The sequence below is a fragment of the Sus scrofa genome, chromosome 6 (genome assembly GCF_054392235.1).
Source record: "Sus scrofa isolate SSC_HxYL_T2T_F1_AM1 chromosome 6, Sscrofa_HxYL_maternal_Yorkshire_Landrace_v2.0, whole genome shotgun sequence".
Taxonomy (NCBI): Eukaryota; Metazoa; Chordata; class Mammalia; order Artiodactyla; family Suidae; genus Sus; species Sus scrofa.
The window spans coordinates 62,223,824-62,249,993 of NC_139388.1; the positions used below are offsets into that span (position 1 = coordinate 62,223,824).

At 49.4% G+C, this 26,170-nt stretch overlaps 2 protein-coding genes across 24 annotated transcripts; both read left to right on the top strand.

The window, feature by feature from the left end:
- The first annotated feature begins 991 nt into the window (after positions 1-991).
- On the top strand, positions 992-12,305 carry LOC100523609 (cationic amino acid transporter 3). 20 transcript variants are annotated; one of them, XM_084961950.1, is made up of 13 exons: positions 992-1,216; positions 2,577-2,833; positions 6,545-6,943; positions 7,748-7,906; positions 8,988-9,165; positions 9,338-9,450; positions 9,614-9,836; positions 9,990-10,129; positions 10,242-10,344; positions 10,537-10,736; positions 10,922-11,088; positions 11,341-11,449; positions 11,619-12,305. In XM_084961950.1, exons 3-13 carry the CDS (start codon positions 6,562-6,564, stop codon positions 11,738-11,740), a joined length of 1,896 nt encoding a protein of 631 aa, XP_084818076.1. In that variant the 5' UTR covers positions 992-1,216; positions 2,577-2,833; positions 6,545-6,561; the 3' UTR covers positions 11,741-12,305. The 20 variants fall into 20 exon arrangements, 15 of the variants coding, with proteins under 15 accessions (XP_084818076.1, XP_084818080.1, XP_084818071.1 ...); XM_084961954.1 differs by lacking the exon at positions 10,922-11,088 and having other exon boundaries at positions 1,023-1,216; XM_084961945.1 differs by lacking the exon at positions 992-1,216 and having other exon boundaries at positions 2,696-2,833; positions 7,721-7,906.
- Positions 12,306-16,391: 4,086 nt separating this feature from the next.
- LOC100523792 (cationic amino acid transporter 3) lies at positions 16,392-25,530 on the top strand. 4 transcript variants are annotated; one of them, XM_084961960.1, is made up of 14 exons: positions 16,392-16,495; positions 18,570-18,660; positions 19,740-19,976; positions 20,066-20,133; positions 20,889-21,047; positions 22,531-22,708; positions 22,914-23,026; positions 23,184-23,406; positions 23,576-23,715; positions 23,818-23,920; positions 24,106-24,302; positions 24,500-24,666; positions 24,940-25,048; positions 25,216-25,530. In XM_084961960.1, exons 4-14 carry the CDS (start codon positions 20,076-20,078, stop codon positions 25,335-25,337), a joined length of 1,569 nt encoding a protein of 522 aa, XP_084818086.1. In that variant the 5' UTR covers positions 16,392-16,495; positions 18,570-18,660; positions 19,740-19,976; positions 20,066-20,075; the 3' UTR covers positions 25,338-25,530. The 4 variants fall into 4 exon arrangements, with proteins under 4 accessions (XP_084818086.1, XP_084818084.1, XP_084818085.1 ...); XM_084961958.1 differs by having other exon boundaries at positions 19,740-20,133; XM_084961959.1 differs by lacking the exon at positions 18,570-18,660.
- The last annotated feature ends 640 nt before the right edge of the window (positions 25,531-26,170 follow it).

Here is a 26,170-nt window from a genome sequence, read left to right on the forward strand (position 1 = left end):
CCATGGGTTGCCCCATAGAGAGGGGGTCAGTCCGGGCTGTGTACCTCCAGAACCAGAGCCCTTCACTCTACTCTTAAACGACCCTTCCCTTCCTTCCTGTGGATCTTCCACGCCCTCGTCCAGTGCCTAGACATCACCTAATAGCCAGAAGAAGGACAGAAAAACTCCCTGAGGGATTGTTGGTTTGGATGAAGAGCTCAGATTCCTTTCTCACTCAGAACTCCTTCTAGTGGCTGAGATTAGAAACTTTGCATGATAGGAGTTCCCCTTATGATGCAGGTATTAACTATATTAAATATTTTAAAATTAAAAGTAAAATGCAATACCACTAGACATGCTCCAGAAGAGCTAGAATGAAAACGATGGGGAAAAAAACAAAAGAAACAGGGTTTGGTGGAATGTGGAGTGCGGATATTCTGCTGTTGGAAATAGAAAGAGGTGTCACCTCTTCTAGGTATGTTCCCAACACAGTTTGACCCAAATATGCACGACGACACATCTACTAGAGGTTCATCTCAGCTCTCCTTGTGGTGGCTCCCCACTGGAGCCGACCTAAAAGCCCATGGAGACAGGACGGGGTCAGTTCTTTGTGAGGGATGGACATGATTTCTTCCAGCTTCGATGGGATACAAGTGCCCAAAACGCTGGGTAATTTTTAGGTGGAGACTGTGATGAGCTGAAGTTTTACCTGCCTGCAGGGAGTCTGGGCCCTCTCAGTTCCCTGCAACAGCCCTGCAGAGGGACCTGCAAACCCAAGATACATGAAAGGTACATGAAGCTTAGCGACAGCCTCCATTGGTCCGTTTATAGAGCACCTGACGTGAGACAACGTCAATTTCTGCTGCTGGATCAGGACAGAGGTCCTCCTAGGAGGAGTGGGGACTGGATTGGCAGTGGGGGGAGGGGAGGTTCCAGGGTGCTGGCAGTATTTCTGCTTGGCTTCTTTTTTTTCCCCCTATGGTCTTTTTAGGGCCGCACCCTCACATACGGAGGTTCCCAGGGTAGGGGTTCTAATCAGAGCCACAGCTGCCAGCTTACACCACAGCCACAGCAACGCCAGATCTAAGCCGAATCTGCGACTACATCACAGCTGAAGATCATGCTGGATCCTTAGCCCACTGAGCGAGGCCAGGAATGGAACCCGAAACCTTGTGGTTCCTGGTTGGATTGGTTTCCGTTTCATCATGATGGGAACTTCTTCCCTGCTTGTCCTAATGTGAGTACATTCATTTGGGAAAATTCATCCACTTCTATCCTATGACTTGTGCATTTTTCTTTGTATGTTCTAGTCAAAAAAATTTCATTTAGATTTTTTTTTTCACTACACCTGTGACATGCAGAAGTTTATTTCTCATTGAGGTGAGATATATTTTTTTTTATCTTTTAAATGATTGTCTTTTCAAACTTTTTAAATTTTTTAGTTTCATTTTAATCATATAACTGATTTACAATTTTTCAGATGTACAGGAAAAATTCAGTTAAATACATATGTGCACACGCATATAGGTATTATATATATACAATATATGAGTGTGTATGTATTTATGGACACACACATATTTGTATATTTGAGCCAAACTGAGGACTCTAGCAGGGGAGACATCCTTCCAGTGGCTCTGAGGACCTGCTCCACTGAGGCATCATTTCAGCACATTCTCACACCTCCTCCAAACTAAGGATGTGCATTAAACTTGGCAGGATATACTCCTTCAGGGTTTGAAAGAGACAGGTTTCGTATGTATAGAGCAGCACTGCCGGAGCATGGTGGCTGGGAAGGGAATGTTACCACTCCTTATCTTTGTGGTTTTGTGGTTTTCTTCTTAGGGCCTCCCCTGCCACACAGGGAAGTTTCCAGGCTAGGGGCTGAATGGGAGCCGCACCTGCCAGCCTACCCTACAGACCCGGCAAGGCCAGATCCGAGCCAGACCTGTGACCTAAGCTGTAGATTTTGGCAATGCTGCCTCTTAAGCCACTGAACCCAAAGTTCAGGTTGAAACCCTCATCCTCACAGATACAATGTCTGGTTCTTAACCCACTGAGCCACACTGGGAACTCCTTATCTGTGAGAGAGGGTTAACCTGGAACCATAAGGAGGGAGGAATTCATCCTTATCTATGAAGAAGACATTCTTGGGGGGGAGTGGGATGGCCTGGGCATGTGGGGTTACTAGCTGCAAACTCTTGCATTTGGAATGGATAAGCAATGAGATGCTGCTGTGTAGCCCTGGGCACTCCATCCAGTCACTTGTGATGGAGCATGATGGAGGATAATGTGAGGAAAAGAATGAATACATACACAGACATATATGTGTTTGTGTGTGTGTGAGACTGGGTCTCTTTGCTATTCAGAAAATTGACAGAACACTGTAACCAGTTATAATAGCAAAAATGAAAATCATTATTAAAAAAAAGGCATTCTTTACCTCAATGGTTAAGGCAGATCTGCCAGGAGGGGTTTGACAGGATGAGTTCCCACAAAGTTCAGGCAGAAACACGTATGAGCCAAAATGACGTTTCCACCCTCGAGCGGTGAACGTTGTCTCCACTGCAAACGCATGATACTCTCCAACCCATCAGGTCCAGCAATTCTCCTTCTGCGGACTCACCCAGAAGAACCGAAGGCACCCTCCAGAAGAATTCTCTGTACAGCCTTGTTCATGGCAGCGTTGCTCACAAGAGCTAGAACACGCAGCACCCCAAGTGCCCACGGACCAACGAAGGGCTGTCGGAGGTCGTGTGTACACACAGCAGCGTGTTGTTCAGCATTAAGAAGGAAGGGAATGCTAACACATGCCGCACCGTGTGTCTACCTTACAGACGTCCTGCTAAGTAAGGTGAGCTTTTCTGCAAAGGAGAACTTGGAATGACTCCACTTAAGTATTGTAAGAGGCACCTGGAGCGGTCAGATGCCTAGAGACAGAAAGTGGTAGGGAGATTGCGAGGAACCGGGAGAGGAGAGGGGGTTTGTTGGTGCATGGGTACGGTTTCAGTTGTGCAAGAGGCAAAACGTTCTGGAGTTGGGTGGCACAAAATGTGAACATAGGTTACCGTGACTGAACTGGACCCTTAAAATGGATGAAATGGAAATTTGATGTGCATTATATATTTCAGTTGTGGGGAGGGAGTGGGATGGATTGGGAGCTTGGGGTTAATAGATGCAGACTATTGCCTTTGGAATGGATTAGCAGTGAGATCCTGCTGTGTAGCACTGAGAACTAAGTCTAGTCACTTTCATGAGCATGGTAATGTGAGAAAAAAGAAGGTATACCTGTGTCTGTAACTATCTCACCATGCCGTACAATCGGAAAAATAAACTGTATTGGGGAAATAAAAAAAAAATTTAACGCCTGTAAAAAACGATCTCAGAACCATGCCCTGAGGGTAACCACAGACCTGTCAAGGGCTGATAGCAACACTCCAGATGCTCCCACCCACCCAGCCCCAGCCCCACCCAACAACCCAGGGGTTAAGCCTTGTCCTTGGGGCTCAGGGACTCCCTGCTTCCCTCTTTGGAGCGGAGGCAGCTCCAGCCCCACACAGCTTAACCTCAGCTTCCCTGACTGATCCCTGCTCCAGGCTCTGCTCCAGGAATCCAGTAAGTCTTGGGTATCCCCTCTCCTGGAGGAGACTGGGTGCGGGGTTCAGCGGCTCCTAAAGAGACTCTGCCATCGCAGGGTGCAGCTGGGTCAGCCTGGCTCAGCCTGAGGGTGGGAAGACCCATTGTGCACATGAAAGCAGAAGGAGCTGGGAGTTTTCTGTGTGAGTGAGAATAGGTGGAGCTTGGAGAGACTGGATCCGTGTCCAGAGTCTTTAATATCCAAACAATGTGAGATTATTCTTTTTCCGAGTTTCTGATACGTGCACCGCTGCCGTCCGTCAGTCTCCTGTGGCCTGTCTGCCTCCCCATCTGCTGGCTCCTCAGCTGGGATTCGAATAGTCCACTGGGGACCATTCTATGGTGTTTTAGATTCCGTTACCTTGGGGTTTGGTCCACTTCATTGCTAAGTGAAGCTGGCTCTATTACTTATCACTGCCAGCAATTTTTAAAAGTTGTAGAAAAATACACATAACATAAATTTGCCATCTTCACCATTTTTAAGTGTATGGTTTGGTAACATTAGGTGTAGTGTTTAAGTATATTGTATATTACGTGTATTTAAGTGTATGCTGTGCAACCAACCTCCAGAGCACTCTTCATCCTGTCAACCTGAGACTGGGCCCTCACTGACCAGCAATGCCCCTTCTCCTCCTCACCCCAGACCCTGGCCAACCCCACCCTAACCTTCCACTTTCTGTCTCTGTGGATTTGAGTCCTCCTGGTACTTCACAGAAGTGGAATCACACAGTCGTTGTCTGTGTGTGACTGGCATTGGCCACTTCTCATCACGTCCTGAAGCCTTCTCCATGTGGCAGGATGCATCGGCATTTCTCGTCTTTAAAGGCTGTGTGTGTATAGATCACGTTGTGTGTATCCATTCCTTCACGGATGGACATCTGAGATGCTTCCAGCTTTCAGCTCCTGTGAATAATGCTGCTAGGAACGTGGGTGTCCACGTAGCTCTTGGAGACCCTATTTTCAGTTCTTTTGGGTATATGCTCAGAGGTGTAATTGCCGGATCATATCATAATTCCATTTTAATTTTTTTTTTTGTCTTTTTGCTGTTTCTTGGGCCGCTCCCGCGGCATATGGAGGTTCCCAGGCTAGGGGTCCAATCGGAGCTGTAGCCACCAGCCTACGCCAGAGCCACAGCAACACAGGATCCGAGCCGCGTCTGCAACCTACACCACAGCTCACGGCAATGCCGGATCGTTAACCCACTGAGCAAGGGCAGGGACCGAACCCCCAACCTCATGGTTCCTAGTCGGATTCGTTAACCACTGCGCCACGACGGGAACTCCCCATTTTAATTTTTGAAGAAACCACCCCGCTCTATCTAGCAGCTGTGCCATTTTACCCGTGCACAAGGGTTCATCAGTTCTATTTGAACAAGAAGAAAACAGAGGCCCAGAGAGGTAAAGTCTTGTTCAAAAGCAAATGGGCCCTGGTGGTGTCAAGACTCTAGGCGTTCCTGTGTGCTTCAGCGGGTTCATGATCTGGCATGTCCCCTGCTGTGGCTCTGATTACAGCTGTGGTGTGGATTCAGTCCCTGGCCCTGGAGCCTCCCCATGTCTCAGGCAAGGCCAAAAAGAAAAAGATGCCAGTCAAAGTTTCCTAGCTCTCCGAATGCTTACTCTATGCAAAAACGCTACACTTGGACTTTTCAAAGTCTTGGGCACAAGCCCCCAGGTGGAAACGTGGGTCAGCCCAGCCCTAGCAGAGCTGTGTGTAGTGAGGAGATGCTCCATGTCCCAAAAGAGGCGAAAACAGAGTCCTGTCATTTCTGATTCAGAAGGTAGGTTGGTCCTCTGGCCCTCCTGGCAACTGGGGAGCCATGCTGGTTTGATGCTTTCACTGAGCTGTGCTAAAGTCTATCTCTTCCTACAAACTCCATCTCATCCTGTCCCAGCTCAGAGTTCCCATTCCATTTTGCTCTGCAAGCTGTGACATGGAAAGCTCCCAGGTTTCAGGATCCTCGGTGTAGAAACATGTGGTCTGAGCTCTCTGATCACTCAGTCCCTTAAAGGGTCACTTCATACCCATCAAGAAAGGGAGGGAATGATGATGGTAACTCTAACCTCTCATGTTTTGTAGGGAAAAGAGGACAAAAGGGGTATGTGGCTTGTGCAGAATCAGACGAGGTAACACGCAGGAGAGCTAGTGGAACCAGCGAATCTGGTTGATTTGCCCTCTTCAAAATTCATTGTTCTTATCCATTCAACTTAGACCCATTATTCAGCTGCTGTGTGCCAGGCACGGTGCTGGAAGCTTTTGCCTCTGTAGGAACAGAAAACTTTCCTTGCTAGCTGCTGTGGCTGATCTAATAATTAGATTGACCTAGGGGAGATGAATGCATGTAATTCAGGATGGACTAGAGTCCCATAAAAACTCTAAGGCACAAAGGCAGCCAGGTAATTGAGGCTTACACAAATCTCTGAGCTAAGAATAGAGTGGCAATCTGGGGCTTCAAAAGGAAGAAAGAAAACTCACAGAAAGGTGGGAAGAGCAAATGCTCAGGAAACACGTTTCCCAATTTATTTTTTTTGGATACGTCTTTCTGAGACAAAAGGTTATCTCTGGTCATAGCTCTCTTCCTGGCATGAACATTCTATCGAAATTATGCTGAGCAGTTACGGAAGGGGCAAAGATCTTATTCTGAGTCTGCTGGGTCTTAATTGCCTTCAGCTCAAAACAATCCAAGCGCCAAGGGGCACATTTTGGGGAGACATAATTTTCTCCCCTTACTTCTCTTCAAACAAACAGTAACTTTGAAACACATTGAAAGTCGTCTTTAGACGTGAAGAAACCAAAGCTCTGAGTTGGAGAACTTGCCCAATCTGAGCTTTTACCACCTGCTCCCATAACCCCATTGCTCTATGGAATCAGACTCCCAGGGTCAAGGGTGGGTGGACAACCTTGATGACTTCGTGTCTTGTTTTCTCTGCAGGGCGTAGCCTCCTCAATATGTCCAGGATGCTGTGTCAGTCAATTTGCCTATTTGGTCAGAAGCTGGTCCGCAGGAGGTCACTGGAGCCCAGGGATGGGTCTGAGGGTCGAATGGCTCGTTGTCTGAACACCCTTGACCTCGTGTCCTTGGGTGTGGGCAACACCCTGGGCGCTGGCGTGTACATCCTGGCTGGTGCAGTGGCCAGGGACATAGCTGGACCATCGATTGTCCTCTGCTTCCTGGTGGCCGCCCTGTCTTCTGTGCTGTCTGGGCTCTGCTATGCGGAGTTTGGGGCCCGGGTACCATGCTCCGGTTCTGCGTATCTCTACAGCTACGTGACAGTGGGACAACTGTGTGCCTTCATCACTGGATGGAACCTCATACTCTCCTATATCATAAGTGAGATGATGGGGATGGGGAAGGCATGGGGCTTAGAATCAGGAAACTAGGAGGGGAGTTAGGGTCTCATTTATTCACAAGCACTTTGTTATCTGCTTTGCGAAGGGAAGTGGATACTGGCAGGAAAACATCTACAGCTTCCTTCTACTCAGCTCTATCCTGCTTTCTTTTCTTTCTTTCCTTCCTTCCTTTCTTTCTTTTTTTTTTTTTTTTCTTTTTATGGCCACACCTGCAGCATAGGGAGGTTCCCAGGCTGGGGGTCTAATCAAAGCTGTAGCTGCCAGCCTACACCACACAGGGTCTGAGAGAGGCCAGAGATCGAACCCTCATCCTCATGGATGCTATGGCAGGTTCTTAACCCTCTGAGCCACAACAGGAACTCCCTAGCCTACTTTTCTTAAAGGATTGCACCAAGAAACCAGAAGGAAAGGGAACGGGAGAGAATGGTGGGAGGAAGCCACGTCCCGCAGACCCAGCCCTTGCCACTTTGAAGCCCGCTCAGCTATTGCATTTGTAGGCTATTCCTTATCCCTCAGTGTAAACCTTCCATCCTCATCCCCGCCTTCCTCGTCCTGCTTCCCTGTCATTTTTTTCTTGCATAACATTTGATCTGCTCCTAACATATTGAATAGTTGACCTATTTTGTGAATCATTTGACTCTTCTCTGCCTTTGAAGTTAGGTATTTTGTCTGTTTGGGGGTTTGTTTGCTTTTTTTTTTTTTTTGCCACAAAAATCGCCCCATGACACGTAGTAGGAAACCAACTTATGTTTTTCAGTGAATGTTCCGTCTTCTGTCACTGCAGTTGCCGCCAGCGTGGCCAGGGCCTGGAGCTCCGCCTTCGACAGCCTGATCAGGAACCACATCTCTCAGGTGTTCAAGGAAACTTTCTCCCTGCATGTGCCCCACTTCCTGGCCAAGTACCCAGACTTTTTTGCCCTGAGCCTGGTGCTGCTGCTCATGGGTGAGACAGGGGGTCAGTCAGACATTGGATGGGAAGAGTTGGGGGGGAGGGGGAGCCGGGGTGGGAGAGCCTTGGGGTAGAAGAAGTGGGTGGGGGTTAGGACTGGAACGAAGGGTCTGTGGACTGAAAGGCAAGAAGGCGAGACATAGACCGTGGTTTTCCAATCTTGGCACCACGGATATTTGGGCTGGGTCATTCTTGGTGCGTGTTGGGGGGGGGGGCGCTGTCCCTGTGGGATTTTTTTGGTTGTCCTTGTCCGGATGCTGCGCAGCATCACTGTCCTTTATTCACTGGATCCCAGTGATGCCCACGCCACCAATTATGACAATGAAAATGCCTCTAGGTATTTTCAAAACACCCCAGGGGGAGAAAATCGCCCCAGCTGAGAAACATTTGTGTGGACAGACAACTTCTTCCTCTGTATGGAAACCAAAGGGGTTATTTGGGGGGGGGGGTCTTTTTTTTTTTTTTTGCTTTTTGCTTTTTTAGGGCGATGCCTGCAGCACATGGAAATTCCCAGGCTAGGGGTCCATTTTGGAGCTATAGCCGCCGGCCTACACCACAGCCACAGAAACCCAGGATCTGGAGTTCCCATCATGGCGCAGTGGTTAAAGAATCTGACTAGGAACCATGAGGTTGCAGGTTCGATCCCTGGCCTCACTCAGTGGGTTAAGGATCCAGCGTTGCCGAGCTGTGGTGTGGGTTGCAGACACGGCTCGTATCCTGCGTGGCTGTGGCTCTGGCATAGGCCGGTGGCTACAACTCTGATTGGACCCAGAACCTGGGAGCCACCATGTGCGGTGGGTGTGGCCCTAGAAAAGACCAAAAAAAAAAGAAACACAGGATCTGAGCCGCCTCTGTGGCCTACACCACAGCTCATGGCAATGCCGGATCCTTAACCCACTGAGTGAGGCCAGGGATTAAACCCACAACCTCATGGTTACTAGTGGGGTTCATTTCTGCTGCTCCATGATGGGAACTCCAATCTGCCCCCCTTTTGGCCCTCCAGCCCCTGGCAAAAGCTAATCTGTCGCTATGGATTCAGTTATGTTGCATGTTTCATATTCCATCTTTCCCGCAGGAGTACTGGTTCTGGGAGTTCGCACGTCAGCCCTGGTTAACAAAATGTTCACAGGCATCAACCTCTTGGTACTCAGCTTCATCATCCTCACTGGCTTCATTAAGGGAGACCTGCACAACTGGCAGCTCACAGAACAGGACTACAAACTGGCCACAGCTGGATCCAATGACACCTCTAGGTTAGGAGGGTCCTCTTGGCCCTAGGAATGCTTGGGGGGGGTGGGGGGCAGACCTGGGAATATAGTGGGGGACTAGAGAGATCTGGGGTGGTGGATCCTGATGGTGGGGGTCCTAGAAGCCAGGACTTGGGGTGTTAACGTAGGAGTCCAGTCCTCATTCCTTCTCTCGTAGGCTGGGCCCTCTGGGTTCTGGAGGGTTTGCGCCTTTTGGCTTTGGCGGGATTCTCCGAGGAGCAGCCACGTGTTTCTACGGGTTCATTGGTTTTGATATCATTGCCACTGCAGGTAGGTAGCATGGTCCCTGTGGGTCCCATCAGGGATTTGCTTTGCCCTCAGGCATAGGGGCGGGTAGAAGATTAGCCTGCTCTTGCAGGTGCAAGAGGGAAGAGATTCTATGCTTTCACCCCCAGCGTGTTCTCCTGACCCAATGCTTCCACCCGTCCTGCAGGGGAAGAAGCTGTAAATCCTCAGCGTTCCATCCCCTTGGGCATCGTGATCTCACTCTTCGTCTGCTTTTTGGCCTATTTTGGGGTCTCCGCATCACTCACCCTCATGCTGCCCTATTATCAGATTCGTCCTGACAGCCCCCTGCCCCAGGCTTTTCTCCAGGTTGGGTGGGCCCCCGCTGGATACATTGTGGCTGTTGGCACCCTCTGTGGTCTTTTATGTAGGTAAGTGTTGAAGTGTTCGCACCATCTATTGCCAGATTCTCAGGTCTCCTGTCCCTTGGTAGAGAGAAAAGAGGGACAGACCCCTTGCCTCCCCCAGAGCGCCTGTCTGTTGAGCTTCCGCATGTCCTCAGTCACTTCCGTTTTCTCCTCCAGCCTCCTGGGTGCCATGTTCTCTATGTCTCGAGTGACCTTCGCCATGGCAGATGATGGGCTCCTTTTCCGGGGACTTGCCTGGCTCCATGCCCGCACACGCACCCCTCTGGTGGCCATCGTGGCTTCTGGAACTCTTGCAGGTGAATAATCAATAGCCACTTCTGCTTCGATCCGTTTCCCTCACTTGGATATTCCCAATGGCTTCTGACTTCCATTCCCCGCCCCCCATCCTTGTGTGTGTCCTCCCTCTAGGGATCATGGCCTTACTTTTCAAGTTCAGTGACCTGGTGGACCTCATGTGCACAGGGACCCTGCTTGCTTACTCCCTGGTGGTTTTTTCTGTCCTTGTCCTCAGGTGAGACTCCAGCACACCTTGTCTGGGGGTCTTGACTTTGTCGGGATTAAAGGGGGGGTGGGCGCCTCTTTGGGGTTCATGCTGCTTTCTGAGTGTCCTGCTGCTGTTAAGACAGAAAAGAGGGGGAGGAGGCTGTCTGATGATGGATGAGTAGAGGCTGCAGGTAATATCGCCTTCCTACCTCTACTTCAGATACCAGCCAGAACACAATATAAGCAAGAATGACAGAACACAGGACACAACTGAAGTGGATCCTGAAGTGAAAGCAAGTCCTTTGGAATCTGTACCTGAAGGGATAATCTCGAGGACTCTAAAGTGTCTGTGTAACCCTATCAGCACCACCCCAACTCTGAAATCTGGCCAGATTGTCTATGGATGTGCCTTCCTGCTAGGTGAGCCCTGGGATTTATCCTTAGCGGCATTCAGAATTTGGCAGGATGGGAAGGGATTGAGAGTGTTTGGTAATTGAGGAGATGTATTGGAGGAATGTCCCTTTGTGTTGTGGACAGTCTTGAGGAGGGGTGTGACCCAAGATCTGGACATATTTGGGAGTTCAATTTCCAGCTCATCCTTGCAGTATTTCTACTGACCATCCTGAGCCTGCTTCTGGCCCTGTGGCCGAGCCAAGTATTCTCTGGAGACCCCGGGTTCACAGCAGGGGCTGTGCTGCTGCTGCTGCTCATTGCGGGGATCACTGTCATCATTTGGAGGCAGCCCCAGAACCCCTCTCCTCTTCCCTTCAGGGTAGGTGACCTTATGTGCCCAGCTGTCCAGGCTGAGGGGCTGAAGTCGGCATGCTTTGAGGTGAAGCCTCCTTTGCTGGACCAGGGAAGGGGGGACTTGCTCAAGCCATGGACCTTCCCTGGTCCCACCCAGTCTCAGTGGGCCCTGCATGCACAGCCTGAGTAGGCGTGGGGTCTCCCTGCCCACGTGGGGGAGGGGCCTCCCTCTCCAACATGGGTGCTGTGTTCAGGGAGTCACTGGCTTTGCCCCCAGGTCCCTGCTCTGCCCGTCCTCCCAGTGCTGAGCATCTTTGTGAATGTCTACCTGATGATGCAGATGTCCTCTGTGACCTGGGCCCAGTTTGGCATCTGGAATGCCATGGGTGAGTGGCTTTCTGGGATGAAGAGGCCTCTCGAGGGACAGAACCCAACCCCCTTCCTAATGACCTCTCCCCACAAACTCTGTCCGATGCCATAATAGGGGACCTACCAGGCATTTGTAAACGGGGAGAGTGACCACTTTTTCTTCTCATGGTCTCATTTCCCTGCTAGGACTGGCCATATACTTTGGATATGGGATCCGACACAGCCTGGAGGAGAGGAGGGATCCACAGCTACCAGCCTCCACCTCCCAGACTCTTCATGAACACACCCCTGGTGCTGAATCCTCTTAATCACAAGAAGTAGATGCTGTGTGGTTCCCTCTATTCCTGGGAGGCATCTCCTTGTTCAAGGGACACTTTGAGCCTCTGTGGAGGATGCAGGCAGGAGGCATTTAGAGCCCTGTATTTATTGCCAGTGGACACAATGACTTTACCCTACAATGTTTACTGACCTTTTAAAAGCGTAGTGTACATACAGAAAAGTGCCTGCTTCCTAAGTGTGAAGCAAGATGAATTTTCCGAAGAAAATGCAGCCGTGTCACAAGCAACCAGGGGAAGAAACACAACACTAACCTGCATGAAAGAGGTGCTCTCTTGGAGTTCCCGTCGTGGCTCAGTGATTAACAAGTCCAACTAGGAACCATGAGGTTGTGGGTTCGATCCCCGGCCTTGCTCTGTGGGTTAAGGATCCAATGTTGCCGTGAGCTGTGGGGTAGGTCGCAGACGTGGCTCACATCCTGCCTTGCTGTGGCTGTGGCGTAGGTTGGCAGCTGGAGCTCCGATTTGACCCCTAGCCTGGGAACCTCCACGTGCTGCCCTAAAAAGCGAAAAATAAACAAATAAATCTTGGGACACACACAGTGTGCAAAGAGTCTCACAAGAAAGCTAGCAGAGCTCTATTCCTTACAGACAAGGCACACCTTAAGGAAAAGGCAGTTCTCTTAATAAATATCCATGATTATTCACAATGGATAAAGTGGATCATTTCATAACGATAAAGAGAAATGATCCTTTTTCTTTTCCCCCCAGCTTGACTGAGATACAGTGTTGCATTGGCTAAGTGATGATTTTTCTTGGGTTCCCCCCCCCCTTTTTCTGGCCCCATCCAGAGCATGTGAAAGTTCCCAGGCCAGGGACTCACGCCACTGCAGTGACCACCAGGGATCCTCACCCACTGTGCCACAGGACCACTCCCATGATAGTTTTCCTTTACTTCTCTGTCGTAGACGCCTGGAATTATGGAAGAGAGTTGATGAGAAAAATTCTTAATTGGGAAAAAAACCCAAAAAACACCTGGGGGCTGCCAGTGTGGGTGGAGTGGGTCAAGAATATGACTGCAGTGGCTCAGGTCCCTGCAGAAGTGCAGGTGTGATCCCTGGCCCTGCACAGTGGGGTAAAGGATCTGGCATTGCTACAGTTGTAGCATAGGTTGCAACTGAGGCTTGCATTCACTCCCTGGCCCAGGAACTTCCATGTGCCTCAGTCTGCCCATTAAAACACACACACACACACACACACACAAACAGCAGCAACAACACCTGCATTGCCACACACACACACACACACACAAACAGCAGCAACAACACCTGCATTGCCAGAGGAGGGGAAAAGGGGGGGACCTAATGGTTGGTCGATACATGGTTACACTTTGGTGGAACTAAAAGATAGAAAGTTAACCTAGAGAGCCAAGATAAAAAAAGGTTTTGTTGCAGAAGAGAAGGCTTGAAATGGAGATTTTGGACGTGGAAGATGTTGATAATAAGGAAGTATAGGATTTTTGCTACTTTATTTATTCTTAGGGCCACACCCACGACATATGGAAGTCCTCAGGCCAGGGGTCGGGTGGGAGAAAGGAAAAGAAGAAGAAAACGAATCGTTTTGACAATGTAACATGATAGCTCAGTCAAGCTGGGGGGAAGGAGCAAGGGATCGCTTCTCTTTATTGTTATGAACTGGCTCGTTTGCGGCACAGACCCACAGAGATAAACCGGAGGAGGGACGGAGGTCAGGACTTAAGTGGCAAAAGGCTCAGAGGAGTTAAAGAAGAGGTAGAAGAGGATGAGCAAAATTAGGAAAGACCCTTGCAAGGTCTGATGAAATCACAGGCTTATGAAGCAACTGATGGAGACTAAGGCTGTTAGGTGACCTTTGACGGAAGAGGGTGACGTCATTTGATCAGTGTTCTTCCCTTCTGGATGTGGGACAAAGAGACGCCCTGTGCTACCCACTGTGCTGTCACAGACAATGCAGAATCCTGTCCCCACAACAGGCTTTCATACCCCATTTTTTAGTTTTTTGTCTTTTTAGGGCCACACTCACAGCATATGGAAGTTCCCAGGCTAGGGGTCACACTGAGCTATAGCTGCCAGCCTATGCCACAGCCACAGCAATACCAGATCCGGGCCGCATCTGTGACCGTGTAGCTCATGGCAACGCCGGATCCAGTTAAGGAGCAAGGCCAGGGATTGAACCTGCAACCTCATGGTTCCTAGTCGGATTTGTTTTCACGGCGCCACAGTGAGACCTCCCTCTTTTTTCCCCATTTTTAAAAAGAGTCTTGAGGAAAAGTTGAACCAGAATGGAATCAAGCCTCTAGATCAACTACCAGCTCCTAGCGGACCTAAGGGATAGATTCACATTTCACCCGAACACACAGTCAGCCACACCCGAATGTGGGCCATTTTCTAGGATAGAAAAACGGTGCACTTGGAGTTCTCACTGTGGCTCTGCAGTGATGAACCCAAGTAGCATCCATGAGGATGCAGCTCTGATCCTCTCTCAGTGGGTTAATTTTCTGGCGTTACCATGAGCTGTGATGGAGGTTGCAGATGTGGCTCAGATCCTGCATTGCTGTGGCTCTGGTTGTAGGCCGGGAGCTGCAGCTCCAATTCCACCCCTAGCCTGGGAACTTCCATGTGCCTCAAGTGCAGCCCTAAAACCAAAAAAAAAAGAAAAGAAAAAAGCAAGAAAGGAAGAAAGAAAAATGGTGTGCTTTCTGCAACAATTCAATGATATGACCCAAACCGGAGACTTCATTCAGGCATATGTTGTCTCTTGCTGGTTTGGTTCCAGACAATCACAGCAAAGACAAGACAACAACGAAGGGAGTCACACACGTATTTTCTCTTAGTGTTTAGACAGGTCGTGTTTACACTGTAGGCTAACATGTGTGCGGTAGCATTGTCTGTAATGCAACAATACACCTACCTGATTTTGAAAATTCTTCATCGTTTAAAAAGGTTAACCATCATTGGAGAACACAGGGTTGCAAGAAATGCTGCATCTGCCAAGAACAATACAATGACTTAGGTCTGTACATATGTATGATCTACGTATATTAAAACTCGGTGCATAATTCAGATTCATACAGTATACGCCTACAGAAAATATTCATATTAAAGGAAAAATCTAAAGGGCATTGTTCATATGAAATTCAGTATATCTAGGTGTCTTGCTTTTTTGCTGGCTCAATCTGTCACCCCAGAGTCGCTGTGTTATGCTCTCCGCATTCCATCCTCCGCTTCTCATAAGGACAATAGGTATAGCGGTTGAGCAGCCACCTTAATGAACTGAGTTGCCCTTCGTTAGATCCTGTCACCAAAGACACATTCCGTGGGACTGCATGAGTGTTAAGACTTCCACACATGAATTTGAGCCCATAGCAGTGGTTTTTTTGTTTTGTTTTGTTTTGTTTTGGTGAGGGGACCGCAGCCACGGCTTGCAGAATTTCCCCCTCCAGGGATCAAACCCATGACAGAGCATCAATCAGAGCTGATGCAGTAAAAACGCCAGATCCCTCACCCCACTGAACCACACAGGCTACGTCCAAGAAAGAGGTTTCTTCGAGCCAAACTGAGAACTGCAGTCTGGGAGGCAGCCTCCTGCACAGCTCTGGGGAACTGCTCTGTTGAATCAAGGTTTTCAGCCCAGTCTCAGAACTGGTCCCAGCAAAGAGCATACATCAGACACGACAGGCTATATTCTTTCAACATTTCAACAGAGGCAGACTTAGTACCTAGACGGCGAGAGAGCAGGACCCTGGCGTCAGGGCAGGGACCCTTGTCTCCAGGGAGGGTTACCATGGAGGCTGTCGGAAGGGAGTTTCTCATCCTTATCTTCCAACCAGACATGCTCGACCTGGATGGATGTGCCATGAGGGTTTGCCAGGCTGTGGTACGTTCAGAAACATTCAGGCGGAACCTGTATAAGGCAGCCCTCAGGATGTGAATAGCATCTCCACCACAACCACATGGCACCCTCAGAACTGCATGGTCCAGCAATTCCGCTTCTGAGGATACACCGGCAGGAACCGACAGCACACTCCGCAGGAGATGTTTGCAAACTCCCGTTCGCTGAAGCATAAGTCACAATAGCGAAAACCTGAAAGCAACCCAAGTGCCCACTGACCAAGAAGAGGGAAAGCCGGGTGCTAAGTAGAAATGACAGCGCCATACTCAGGATTAAACAGGGGGAGAATCGAACACACGCTGCAACACGGATGAAGGCTGTGGGCGTGGCAGTAAGTGAAATAAGCCTGACAGGAAAGGACAAACATTAGATGAGTCCCCTTCAAAGCAACACCTAGAGGGGTCAGGTTCCTAGCACAGAAAGTAGAACGGGGATTGCCAGGAACTGGGAAAGGAAAAGGGGGCATTGGTGTTGAGTGGGTACAGGGGTTCAGTTTTGCAAGATGCAAAACTGTTCTCGAGTCTGGTGGCACAAAATGTGAACGTAGTAAGATGAATGAACTGCCCAATTAAAGATGATTAAAATGGCCACTTTATGGACTGTGTATTTTACCACAAAAAGGACAGCCCAGAACCATGCCCTGAGGGTAACCACAGACTCTGTCAAGGGCTGATAGCAACACTCCAGAAGCTCCCACCCACCCAGCCCCAGCCCCACCCCACCAAGGGTTTAAGCCTTGTCCTTGGTGCTCAGGGACTCCCCAATTCCCCCTTTGGAGAGGAGGCAGCTCCAGCCCCACACAGCTTAACCTCAGCCTCCCTGACCGATCCCTGCTCCAGGCTCTGCTCCAAGGATCCAGTAAGTCTTGGGTATCCCCTCTCCTGGAGGAGACTGGGTGTGGGGTTCAGCGGCTTCTAAAGAGACTCTGCCATCGCAGGGTGCAGCTGGGTCAGCCTGGCTCAGCCTGAGAGTGGGAAGACCCATTGTGCACATGAAAGCAGAAGGAGCTGGGAGCTGTTGTGTTTGTGTGAGAAGGGGTGGCAGTGGGGGTGATGGGGTCCAAGTCCAGAGGGTCTTTGACTCAGTTTGTATGGGTCTTCAAATAACAGGAAGGAGTGCATATATAAAACGTTTAGGCTACATGGACCACTGGTTTTATTCTCCTCTATACAGCTGGCACTGTGCATCTGAGGTCTCTCCTGCTAAGGCTATGGAGGAGCTTGAGCATCTGCCGGTTTGGGTACTTGCAGAAGGTGACTAATGATGATTCATGTTAAGGCTCCTTGGTGTTCATTACACCCAGCAACTCCGTGAAACTGTCTCTAATATTTATCATGGGCAGCAATTACATGTAGTTGTAAGATACACATAACACAAAATCTACCATCATACCATTTTTAAGTATACAGTTTAGCAATGCTAGATTTATTGACATTGTCGTGTATCCAAGCTCCAAGAAACTTTACAATCTTGTAAAATGGAAACTGTGTCCCTGTTTGAAAAATGAGTCTCCACTTTTGTCTTTCCCCAGCCCTGGCAAACCACCATTCTGCTTTCAGTTCCTCTGAACTTGACAGTCTAGGGCATTCACAGGAGTGGAATCATGCACTGTGTGTATATGTGGGACAAGCTTATGTCACTTAGTGTAATGTCCTCAAGGTTCTGCCATATGGTGGCATGGGGCACAAATTCCTGTTTGGGTTTGGGTTCGGGTTCTGGTTTTTAAGGCTGAATAATAAATATACCATCATATGCATAGACGTTTATCTGTTCCTTCATGGGTGGACATTTGGGTTTTGCTTCTATCCTCCGCAACTGCCAATAATGGGCTATGACCATGAGTCTGCAAATCTCTGAAACCCTATTTTCAGTTCTTTGGGGTATACACCTGAGGCAGAATAATAACTCAGGTCATCAGTGTGGGAGCATGGGCTTCGATGCATTCTTTGCTGTGGCTATGGGTGAACATTGGTGGCTTAAGGGCTCCAGGGAGTCACATCCCCACAGGTCTTGTATACCACAGGGAGTGTCCCTCTGTCCAGATGGGCATTAACCTCTAACCCGCCGTGACTCCGTCTATGGGAAGTGAAGGGCAAAGCAAGCATGAGACTTAGGGGACTTTTCCACCCCTAAGACCCCTATTGGACAAGGACTGATACGGCTAACTGAGCAAGGCCAAGGGGAGAAAACCACATCCTTCTGGACCCCACGCCGGTAACCCCCATCTTTAAGGGATAAAAGTCCCTATAGGACAATAGAGAGGGGACCCTTCTTCCCCTTCTCAGCCTGTCCTGGGAGCTGTTTGCTTTCATGTAATAAAGACTTTGCTCGCTTGCTGCCTGTGTGTTCGCCAAGTGCCTTCTTCGGCTCCATGAGCAAGAACCCGGATTCTGGGAACATGTTCCTGGCATCCCACCCACAGGGGTAATGCCTAGATCATAGGTTCATTCCATTTTTGACTTTGGGGGAACCCCCGTACTTAATCCACGGCAGCTGCTCCCTTTGACATTCCTGCTCCACGAGGGTTCCTCAGCTCTGTCTGGAAGAGAAGAAAACAGAGGTCCAGAGAAACGACTTGTTCAAAGGCACAGGGGCTGTTGTCGGAACCACGCCTCCAATCCAAGATTCCCTGCCTTTTTGCGAGCTAGCTCGCTCTTAACCGAACTGCTCCATTTGCACTTTGGAATATCAGAGACAGAAGACTGCCCACCCCTGGCAGAAACGTGTGTGCCCTGGGTCAGCAGAGCTGAGGAGGAGACCTGCCGGGCCTCAGTGGAGCGGGAAAGAGAATCCTGTCACTCCTCCTTGTAACAAGTTTTCCACTTTTTTAGAAGTCTTATCAAAGTATAGTTGACTTAAAATTGCTCTGATCACTTCTGCTGTACAACAAAGTGATTCAGTTATAGGCATACGCACATCTATTCTTTTTCAGATTCTCTCCCGTATAGATCATTCTAGACTGTTCGGTAGAGTACCCTGTGCTCCACAGCAGGTCCCTATTGGCCATCATTTCATATACCGCAGTGCGTACCTCCCAGTCTCAAACCCCAGGCCATCCCTGTAAACCTCCCCCCACCTATCCCCGTTGGTAACCATAAGTTTGTTTTCAAAGACCGAGAGTCTCTGTTCTGTAAATATGTTCATTTGTATATTTTCTCTAGATTCCACATATCTGTGATTGCATATGATGTTTGTCATGAAAAGTCCATTTTTATACCTTAAAAAACTATTTTCCCCTCAGGGCCACACCTGCAGCATATGGAAGTTCACAGGCCAGGGGTCAAATCGGAGCTGCAGAGGTCAGCCTACATGACAACCCTAGCAATGCCAGATCTGAGCCGTGTCTTCGAAATACACCACAGCTCACGGAAACGCCGGATCCTTAACCCAATGAGGGAGGCCAGGGATCAAACCCACACCCTCATGGACACTAGTAGGGTTTGTTCACCACTGAGCCATGATGGGAAGTCCTAATAATTGCATTGACATAAGACAAATGAATGCATTTAATTTGGGATGTACCAGACTCCCATAAAAACTCTAAGGCGTAAAGGCAGTCAGGCGATTGAGGCTTACACGTAGCTCTGAGCTGAGGCGGAGGGGGTGGGGATCTGGGGCTTCAAAGCCGAGGGAGACTGCCCCCAGGAAGGTGAGAAGAGCAAATGCCGGATCACCAAATGCTTGCCACTTTATTTAGATAAGTCTTTCTGAGATAAAAGGTTGTCTGTGGTAGAAGCTCTCTTCTGGGCATGGACATTCTCTCTAAGCTATTTTGAGCAGTTAAGGCAGAGGCGAGAGCTGTTCCTGAGTCTGTGGAGTCTTAATTGCCTTCAGTTCAAAACAATCCACCTGCAAAGTGGTGCATTTGGGGGAGATATATTCTTCTCCCCCTCACTGATCTTTGAACAACCCTTCTGGTAAATTTGAAACATAATTAAAGTCTCCCTTGTGTCTCTAGAAACCAAAGCTCTGAGGTGGAGAACTTGGCCAATCTATGATTTAACCACCTGCTCCTGTGACCCCATTGCTCTGTGTAATTGGACTCCCGGGGCCAAGGGTGGATGGACATCCTGGATGATTTTGCGTCTTGTTTCCTCTGCAGAACTTAGCCTCAGCTCCATCTGAGATGCTGAGTCAGTATGTTCGTCAGTTTGGTCGGAAGCTGGTGCGCAGGCGGCTGCTGAAGCCCAGGAAGGAGTCTGAGATTCCCACACCTCATCTGAACATCCCCGACCTGGTGGCTCTGGGTCTGGGCAGCACCCTGGGTGTTGGCATGTACATCCTGGCTGGTGCAGTGGCCACAAACATAGCTGGACCAGCAATCATCATCTCCTTCTTGGTGACCGCCCTGTCTTCTGTGTTGTCTGGGCTCTGCTATGCAGAGTTTGGGACCCGGGTACAACGCTCCGGTTCCATTTATTTCTACAGCTATGTGACAATGGGACAACTGTATGCCTTCATCGCTGGATGGAACCTCATACTCTCTTCTCTCATCAGTGAGATGATGGGGGGGGGAGGTGTGGGGCTTAAGAACAAGAAATAGGAGTAAGGGTTGGGGTCTTCCCTCATTCACCTGCCGTTTGCTATCCAATTTGACGGACCAGGAATGCAGAAGGAAAGGGAAGCCTAGGGGGTGGGTATGAGGGAGGCGCATCCCTCACCCTTTGGAAGGCTTTGCTCAGTTGCTGTCTTCGTGGGATTTCCCCTTACACCTCATTTTCTTTTATTTTATTATATGTATTTGTCTTTTCAGGGCCACACCCACGGCATAGGAAGGGTCCCAGGCTAGTGGTCGAATGAGAGCTGGACTCGCAGCTGAACCATAGCCACAGTAGCACACCATCCAAGCCACATCTGTGACCTACACCACAGCTCACGGCAACGCCGGATCCTTAACCCACTGAGGCCAGAGATCGAACCTGCATCCTCATCGATATTAGACAGATTCGTTTCCACTGAGCCATGACAGGAACTCCTATACCTCATTTTAAAATCACAGTCCTCTCCTTCCAGCCCTCCTGGTCCCAATTCCCAGAGTTGTTTCTTGCCTAACACTGATCTTCTCTGAACACATGAACTAGTTGAGCTATTTGGTAAATCCTCTGGGCAGGGCCTCCCTTCCCATGAACCAAAAACTCTTCGTAGATTAGTTCTTTTGTCAGCCTGCCCCACCCCCAAAACACATCTCATAGCACTTCCTAGGTGTGCAATATATGTGTGTCGATGACTGTTTGTTCTTCTGCTGCTGCAGACACTGCCAGTGTGGCCAGGGCCTGGAGCTTCGTCTTTGACAGTCTGATTGGGAATCACATCTCTCAAGTGCTGCGGGAAAATTTCCCTCTGCATTTGCCCTACTTTCTGCCCACATACCTAGACTTTGTTGCCCTGAGCCTGGTGCTGCTGCTTACGGGTAAGATGGTGGTCAGAGATGGGCTGGGAAGAGTGGTGTGTGATGGATGAGCTGGGATGGGAAAGGCTTGGCGTAGGAAAACGGGGGTGTGCGGGGAGGAATCGGGTCTGGAAAGCAGAACATGGTCAGTGAGAGAGGAAGGCACCACCGACCCTAGTTTCCCAACCTTGGCACTCCTGACGTTCTGTACTGGATCACTCATTGGTTGGAGGGTGTCCTGGACATTTGTTTTTTCCTTTTTAGGGCTGTACCCACAGCATATGGAAGTTCCCAGGCTAGGGGTTGAAGCAGATATGCACAGCCAGCCTCCGCCACAGCCATTAGCAACTCTGGATCCAAGCTGCATCTGTGACCTATGACACAGCCTTTGGTGATGCCAGATCCTTAACCCACTGAGTGAAGTCAGGTATTGACCCCCCATTCTCACAGAAGCTATGTTGTCTTCTTAGCCCACGGAGCCACAATGGGAATGTCCCTCTGTGCAGTAAAAAAACCCCAAACTCATTGTCTCGTGTTGAGTAGCACCCCTGGCCTTCACTCAATATATACTGGTGATACCCACTTACCGAACTGTGACGATCAGAATGTCTCTGGGCATTGCCAAGGGTCTCTTGGGGGACAAAATCAGTCTCACTGGAGAAACATTTACTTGACCAACAAGTTCCTTCCTCTATATAGGGACCACAGATTTTTTTTTAATTCAGGGGAAATTCATGTAGAATAAAATCAACTGTTTTTAAAATGTTCCCCCTAGCTTGAGTAAGATATAATTGACATACACACAGTATAAATATAAGGTGCACAGTATGGTGATTTGATAGACTTGTGTGCAGTGAAATGATGGCCACCATAAGAAATTAACCATCTAAAAGCGGACACTTTGGAAGTTGCCTTATGGCCCAACAGGTTAAGGATCCAGCATTGCCACAGCTGTGGCACAGATCACAAATGCAGAACTTCCCCACCCCCAGAACTTCCACATCCCATGGGTGTGCCCTCCCCCAAAAAAGTATAATTCAGTAGAAATTAACACATCAAAATTTTGGGAGTTCCCATTGTGGCTCAGTGGGTTAAGACCTCAACATAGTGTCTGTGAGGATGGGGGTTCAATCCCTGGCCTCACTCACTGGGTTAAGGATCCAGTCTTGCCTCAGGCTGGAGGGAAGGTTGCAGAGGCACCTCGGATCTGGTGTTGCTGTGGCTGTGGTGTAGGCTGGCAGCTGCAACTCCAATTAGACCCCTAGCCCAGGAACTTCCATAGGCTGCAGGTAAGGCCTTTAAAAAAAAAAAATGAAAAAAAATCCATTACAATGTAGTGCAACCTTCTCTTCCATCTAGTTCCAAGCCTTTCCATCACCCACTGAGCAGTCACCATCCATCCATCCACCCTCTGTCCAATTCTCAGTCCTTGGCAACCACGGTCTGCTTTCTGCCTCTGTGGATTGAGTTATACCACATGTTTCATAGTCCGTCTTTCCCACAGGAGTGCTGGCTCTGGGAGCTCGTGAATCAGCCCTGGTTGACAAAGTCTCCACAGGCATCAACCTCTTGGTGCTCAGCTTCATCATCCTCTCTGGCTTCATTAAGGGAGACCTGCACAACTGGCAGCTCACAGAACAGGACTACAAACTGGCCGCATCTGGATCCAGTGACACCTCTAGGTTTGGAGGGTCCTCTTGGCCCTAGTCATGCATATGGGGTTTGGGGGAACGGGGAGAGCTGGGAATATGGTGGGGACTAGAGAGATGTGGGGTGGCGGATCCCGATGATGGGGGTCCTAGAGCCCAAGACTTGGGGTGTTAAATGAGAAATCCAGTAGAGATGCCTGAACCTCACCCACCTTCTTATTCATTCCTTCTCCCCTAGGCTGGGCCTTCTGGGTTCTGGAGGGTTTGTGCCCTTTGGCATTGATGGGATTCTCGGAGGAGCAGCTATTTGCTACTATGCATTTTTTGGCTTTGACGTCATTGCCACAAAAGGTAACGTGGTCACTGTGTAACCTAGCAGGGGTTTGGGCAAAGCTTGGTCTGCCCTTGAGCCTAGAGGAAGCCTGCTCTTGGGGGGTCAACATGGAAGGGGATTTTGACATTCGTTCCAATGTGTTTTCCTGACTCAGTACGTTCATCCATCCTGTAGGGGAAGAAGCCAGAAATCCTCAGCGTTCCATCCCCTTGGGCATCGTGATCACAATCTCCATCTGCTTTTTGGCATATTCCAGTGTTTTGGCGGCGCTCACCCTCATGGTGCCCTATTACCAGATTCAGCCTGACAACCCCTTCCCCCAGGCTTTTCTCCACGTTGGTTGGGCTCCCGCTAGATATGTCATGGCTTTTCTCATCCTCTGTGCTCTGACATCCAGGTCAGTGTCACAGCTCTATCCCCATCTACTGTCAGAGTCTCAGGTATCCCAGCCCTTGGGATTGAGAGGCAAGAGGGAAAGACACCTCAGCCCATGTGGCCTACGAACAGAAGCCCCGGTCTGTCCTGCTTCTCCATGTCCTCACACATGTGCCCATTTTGTCTTTAAGATACCAGAGTGTCATGTTCCCCACATCCCAGCAGATTTGTGAAATGGCACGTGATGGGCTCCTCTTTCGGGTATTGATCCAGGTCCATGCCTTTACAGGCACTCCCCTCCTGGCCATCATGACTGCAGGAATACTCGCAGGTGAGTGAACAAAGCCCACCCCCCCTGATCGATTTCCCTCACTTGGATATTTCCGGTGGTTTTCCACTCCCATGCCTCAGCTCACTTGAATCACCATTTCAGGGGTCATGGCATTGATCTTCACGATCCTTGATCTTGTGGACCTATTATCAATCGGGATCCTGCTCGCTTTCTCCCTGGTGTCTTTTTCTGTCCTTGTCCTCAGGTGAGACTCCACTGTACCTTGACTGGGGGTCTTGGTTTGAGACTGACAAGTTGATAATCCCCTTCTGCCTTCATGCTGCTTCCTAAATGTCCTGCTAGGCTTAAGGCAAAAAGCAGTGGATTAAGCTGTGTGATGATGGATGAGTAGGGGCAGCTGTTAATATCACCTTTATACCTCTAAATCAGATACCAGCCAGACCAGAATTTAATCAAGAATGAGAAAACTGAGGATGGACTTGAGATGTGTGCACAGGATGAAATTTCTCCGACATCTGAACCTGAAGCAGGAACCTCAAACCCTCTAAAGAGTCTGTGTAACCCTATCAGTACAACCCCCACTCAGAAATCTGGCCAGATTGTCTATGGATGTGCCTTCCTGCTGGGTGAGCACGGGGACTTCTCTTTGGTCATCTTCTGAGATGGACAGGATGGGCAGGGAGTGGGTGTGCTGGCAGCTGAGGAGTCTTGCAGATGTGATGGCCCTTCCTGGGGTGGGCAGTGTGGGGGAGGGGTGACCCGAGGTCTTGGCCCATTTGGCCTCTGGAGTTGAGCCTGCTGTCCTCCCCCTTGACCCGTGCAGTTCTCCTGCTGACCATCCTGAGCCTGCTTCTGGCCCTGTGGCCCAGCCAAGTGTTCTCTGGAGACCCCGGGTTCACAGCAGGGGCTGTGCTGCTGCTGCTGCTCATTGCGGGGATCACTGTCATCATTTGGAGGCAGCCCCAGAACCCCTCTCCTCTTCCCTTCAGGGTAGGTGACCTTATGTGCCCAGCTGTCCAGGCTGAGGGGCTGAAGTCAGCATGCTTTGAGGTGAAGCCTCCTTTGCTGGACCAGGGAAGGGGGGACTTGCTCAAACCAATGGACCTTCCCTGGTCCCACCCAGTGCTTCCCCCACACCCCTCCGTTCGGTGGGCCCTGCATGCACAGCCTGAGGAGGACTGGGGTCTCCCCACCCACGTGGGGGAGGGTCCTCCCTCTCAGCTGTGGGTGCTGTGTTCAGGGAGTCACTGGCTTTGCCCCCAGGTCCCTGCTCTGCCCGTGCTCCCAGTGCTGAGCATCTTTGTGAATGTCTACCTGATGATGCAGCTGTCCTCTGTGACCTGGGCCCAGTTTGGCATCTGGAATGCCATGGGTGAGTGGCTTTCTGCGATGAAGAGGCCTCTTGAGTCCCTGAACTCAACCCCATTCCTAATCCCTCTCCTCACAAACTGTGTCAGATGCTATAACAGGAAGCCTCTTAGACATTCGTAAGTGGGGACAGCACCTGGTTTCCTTCTCATGGTCTCATTTCCCTGCTAGGATTTGCCATATACTTTGGATATGGGATCCGACACAGCCTGGAGGAGAAGAGTGATCCAAAGCCATCAACCTCCACCTCCCAGACTCTTCATGAACACACCCCTAGTTCTGAATCCTCTTAACCACAAGAAGTAGATGCTGTCTGGTTCCCTCCAAACACGGGAGGTGTCTTGTGGTTCAAGGGACACTGGCAGCCTCTGAGGGGTGTGAAGGCGGGATGCATCTATAGCCCTGTAATTATTCCCAGAGGACAAAATGACTTTCTGTTGTACAATTTTAGGTAAACTTTTAAAAACTTAAGATACATACACAAAAGTATGCTTCATAACTCTGCAACAGTGAGATGCATTTTCTCAAATAACGTATCACAATATACCCAGAAACCAGAGGGAGAAATAAAACTACTAAGCTGCACATAAAAAATAACTACTCATAGGGTTCTCCTGTGGCACAGTGGGTTAAGGATCCAGAACTCTCACTGCTGGAGTTACTGCTGTGGTGTGGGTTTGATCCCTGGCCCAGGAACTTCCACATGCCAGCGGAGGCACCACCAATAAAAAAAAAAAAAAAGAAAAAGGAACAACTACTCAGCCATGAGAAAAAAAAAAAAACAAAACAAAACTAGAACTAAAACTCTCAACATCTTAAGCCACTCATTCCATCTTCCATGGCAGGCGCTTCTTTTAAAAAATTAAAATATTTATTTATTTATTTATTTGCTTTTCAGGGCCACACTCATGGCATATGGAGGTTCCCAGGCTCGGGATCTAATTGGAGCTACAACTGCAGGCCTACACTACAGCAACAGCAACACCAGATCCAAGCCTCATCTGCAACCTACACCACAGCTCACGGCAACGCCAGATCCTTAATCCATTGAGAGAGGCCAGGGATCAAACCTGCAACCTCAAGGTTCCTAGTTGGGTTTGTTTCCACTGTGCCATGATGGGAACTC

Coding starts and splice junctions, on each gene's coding strand:
- LOC100523792 (XM_084961958.1), top strand. CDS start 19,764: ATGCTGAGTCAGTATGTTCGTCAGTTTGGTCGGAAGCTGGTGCGCAGG. Junction 21,048..22,530: donor CCTGGTGCTGCTGCTTACGG/GTAAGATGGTGG, acceptor TCTTTCCCACAG/GAGTGCTGGCTCTGGGAGCT. Junction 23,716..23,817: donor GACTGCAGGAATACTCGCAG/GTGAGTGAACAA, acceptor TCACCATTTCAG/GGGTCATGGCATTGATCTTC.
- LOC100523609 (XM_084961945.1), top strand. CDS start 6,562: ATGTCCAGGATGCTGTGTCAGTCAATTTGCCTATTTGGTCAGAAGCTG. Junction 6,944..7,720: donor CATACTCTCCTATATCATAA/GTGAGATGATGG, acceptor TATGTTTTTCAG/TGAATGTTCCGTCTTCTGTC. Junction 9,837..9,989: donor CTCTGTGGTCTTTTATGTAG/GTAAGTGTTGAA, acceptor TTTCTCCTCCAG/CCTCCTGGGTGCCATGTTCT.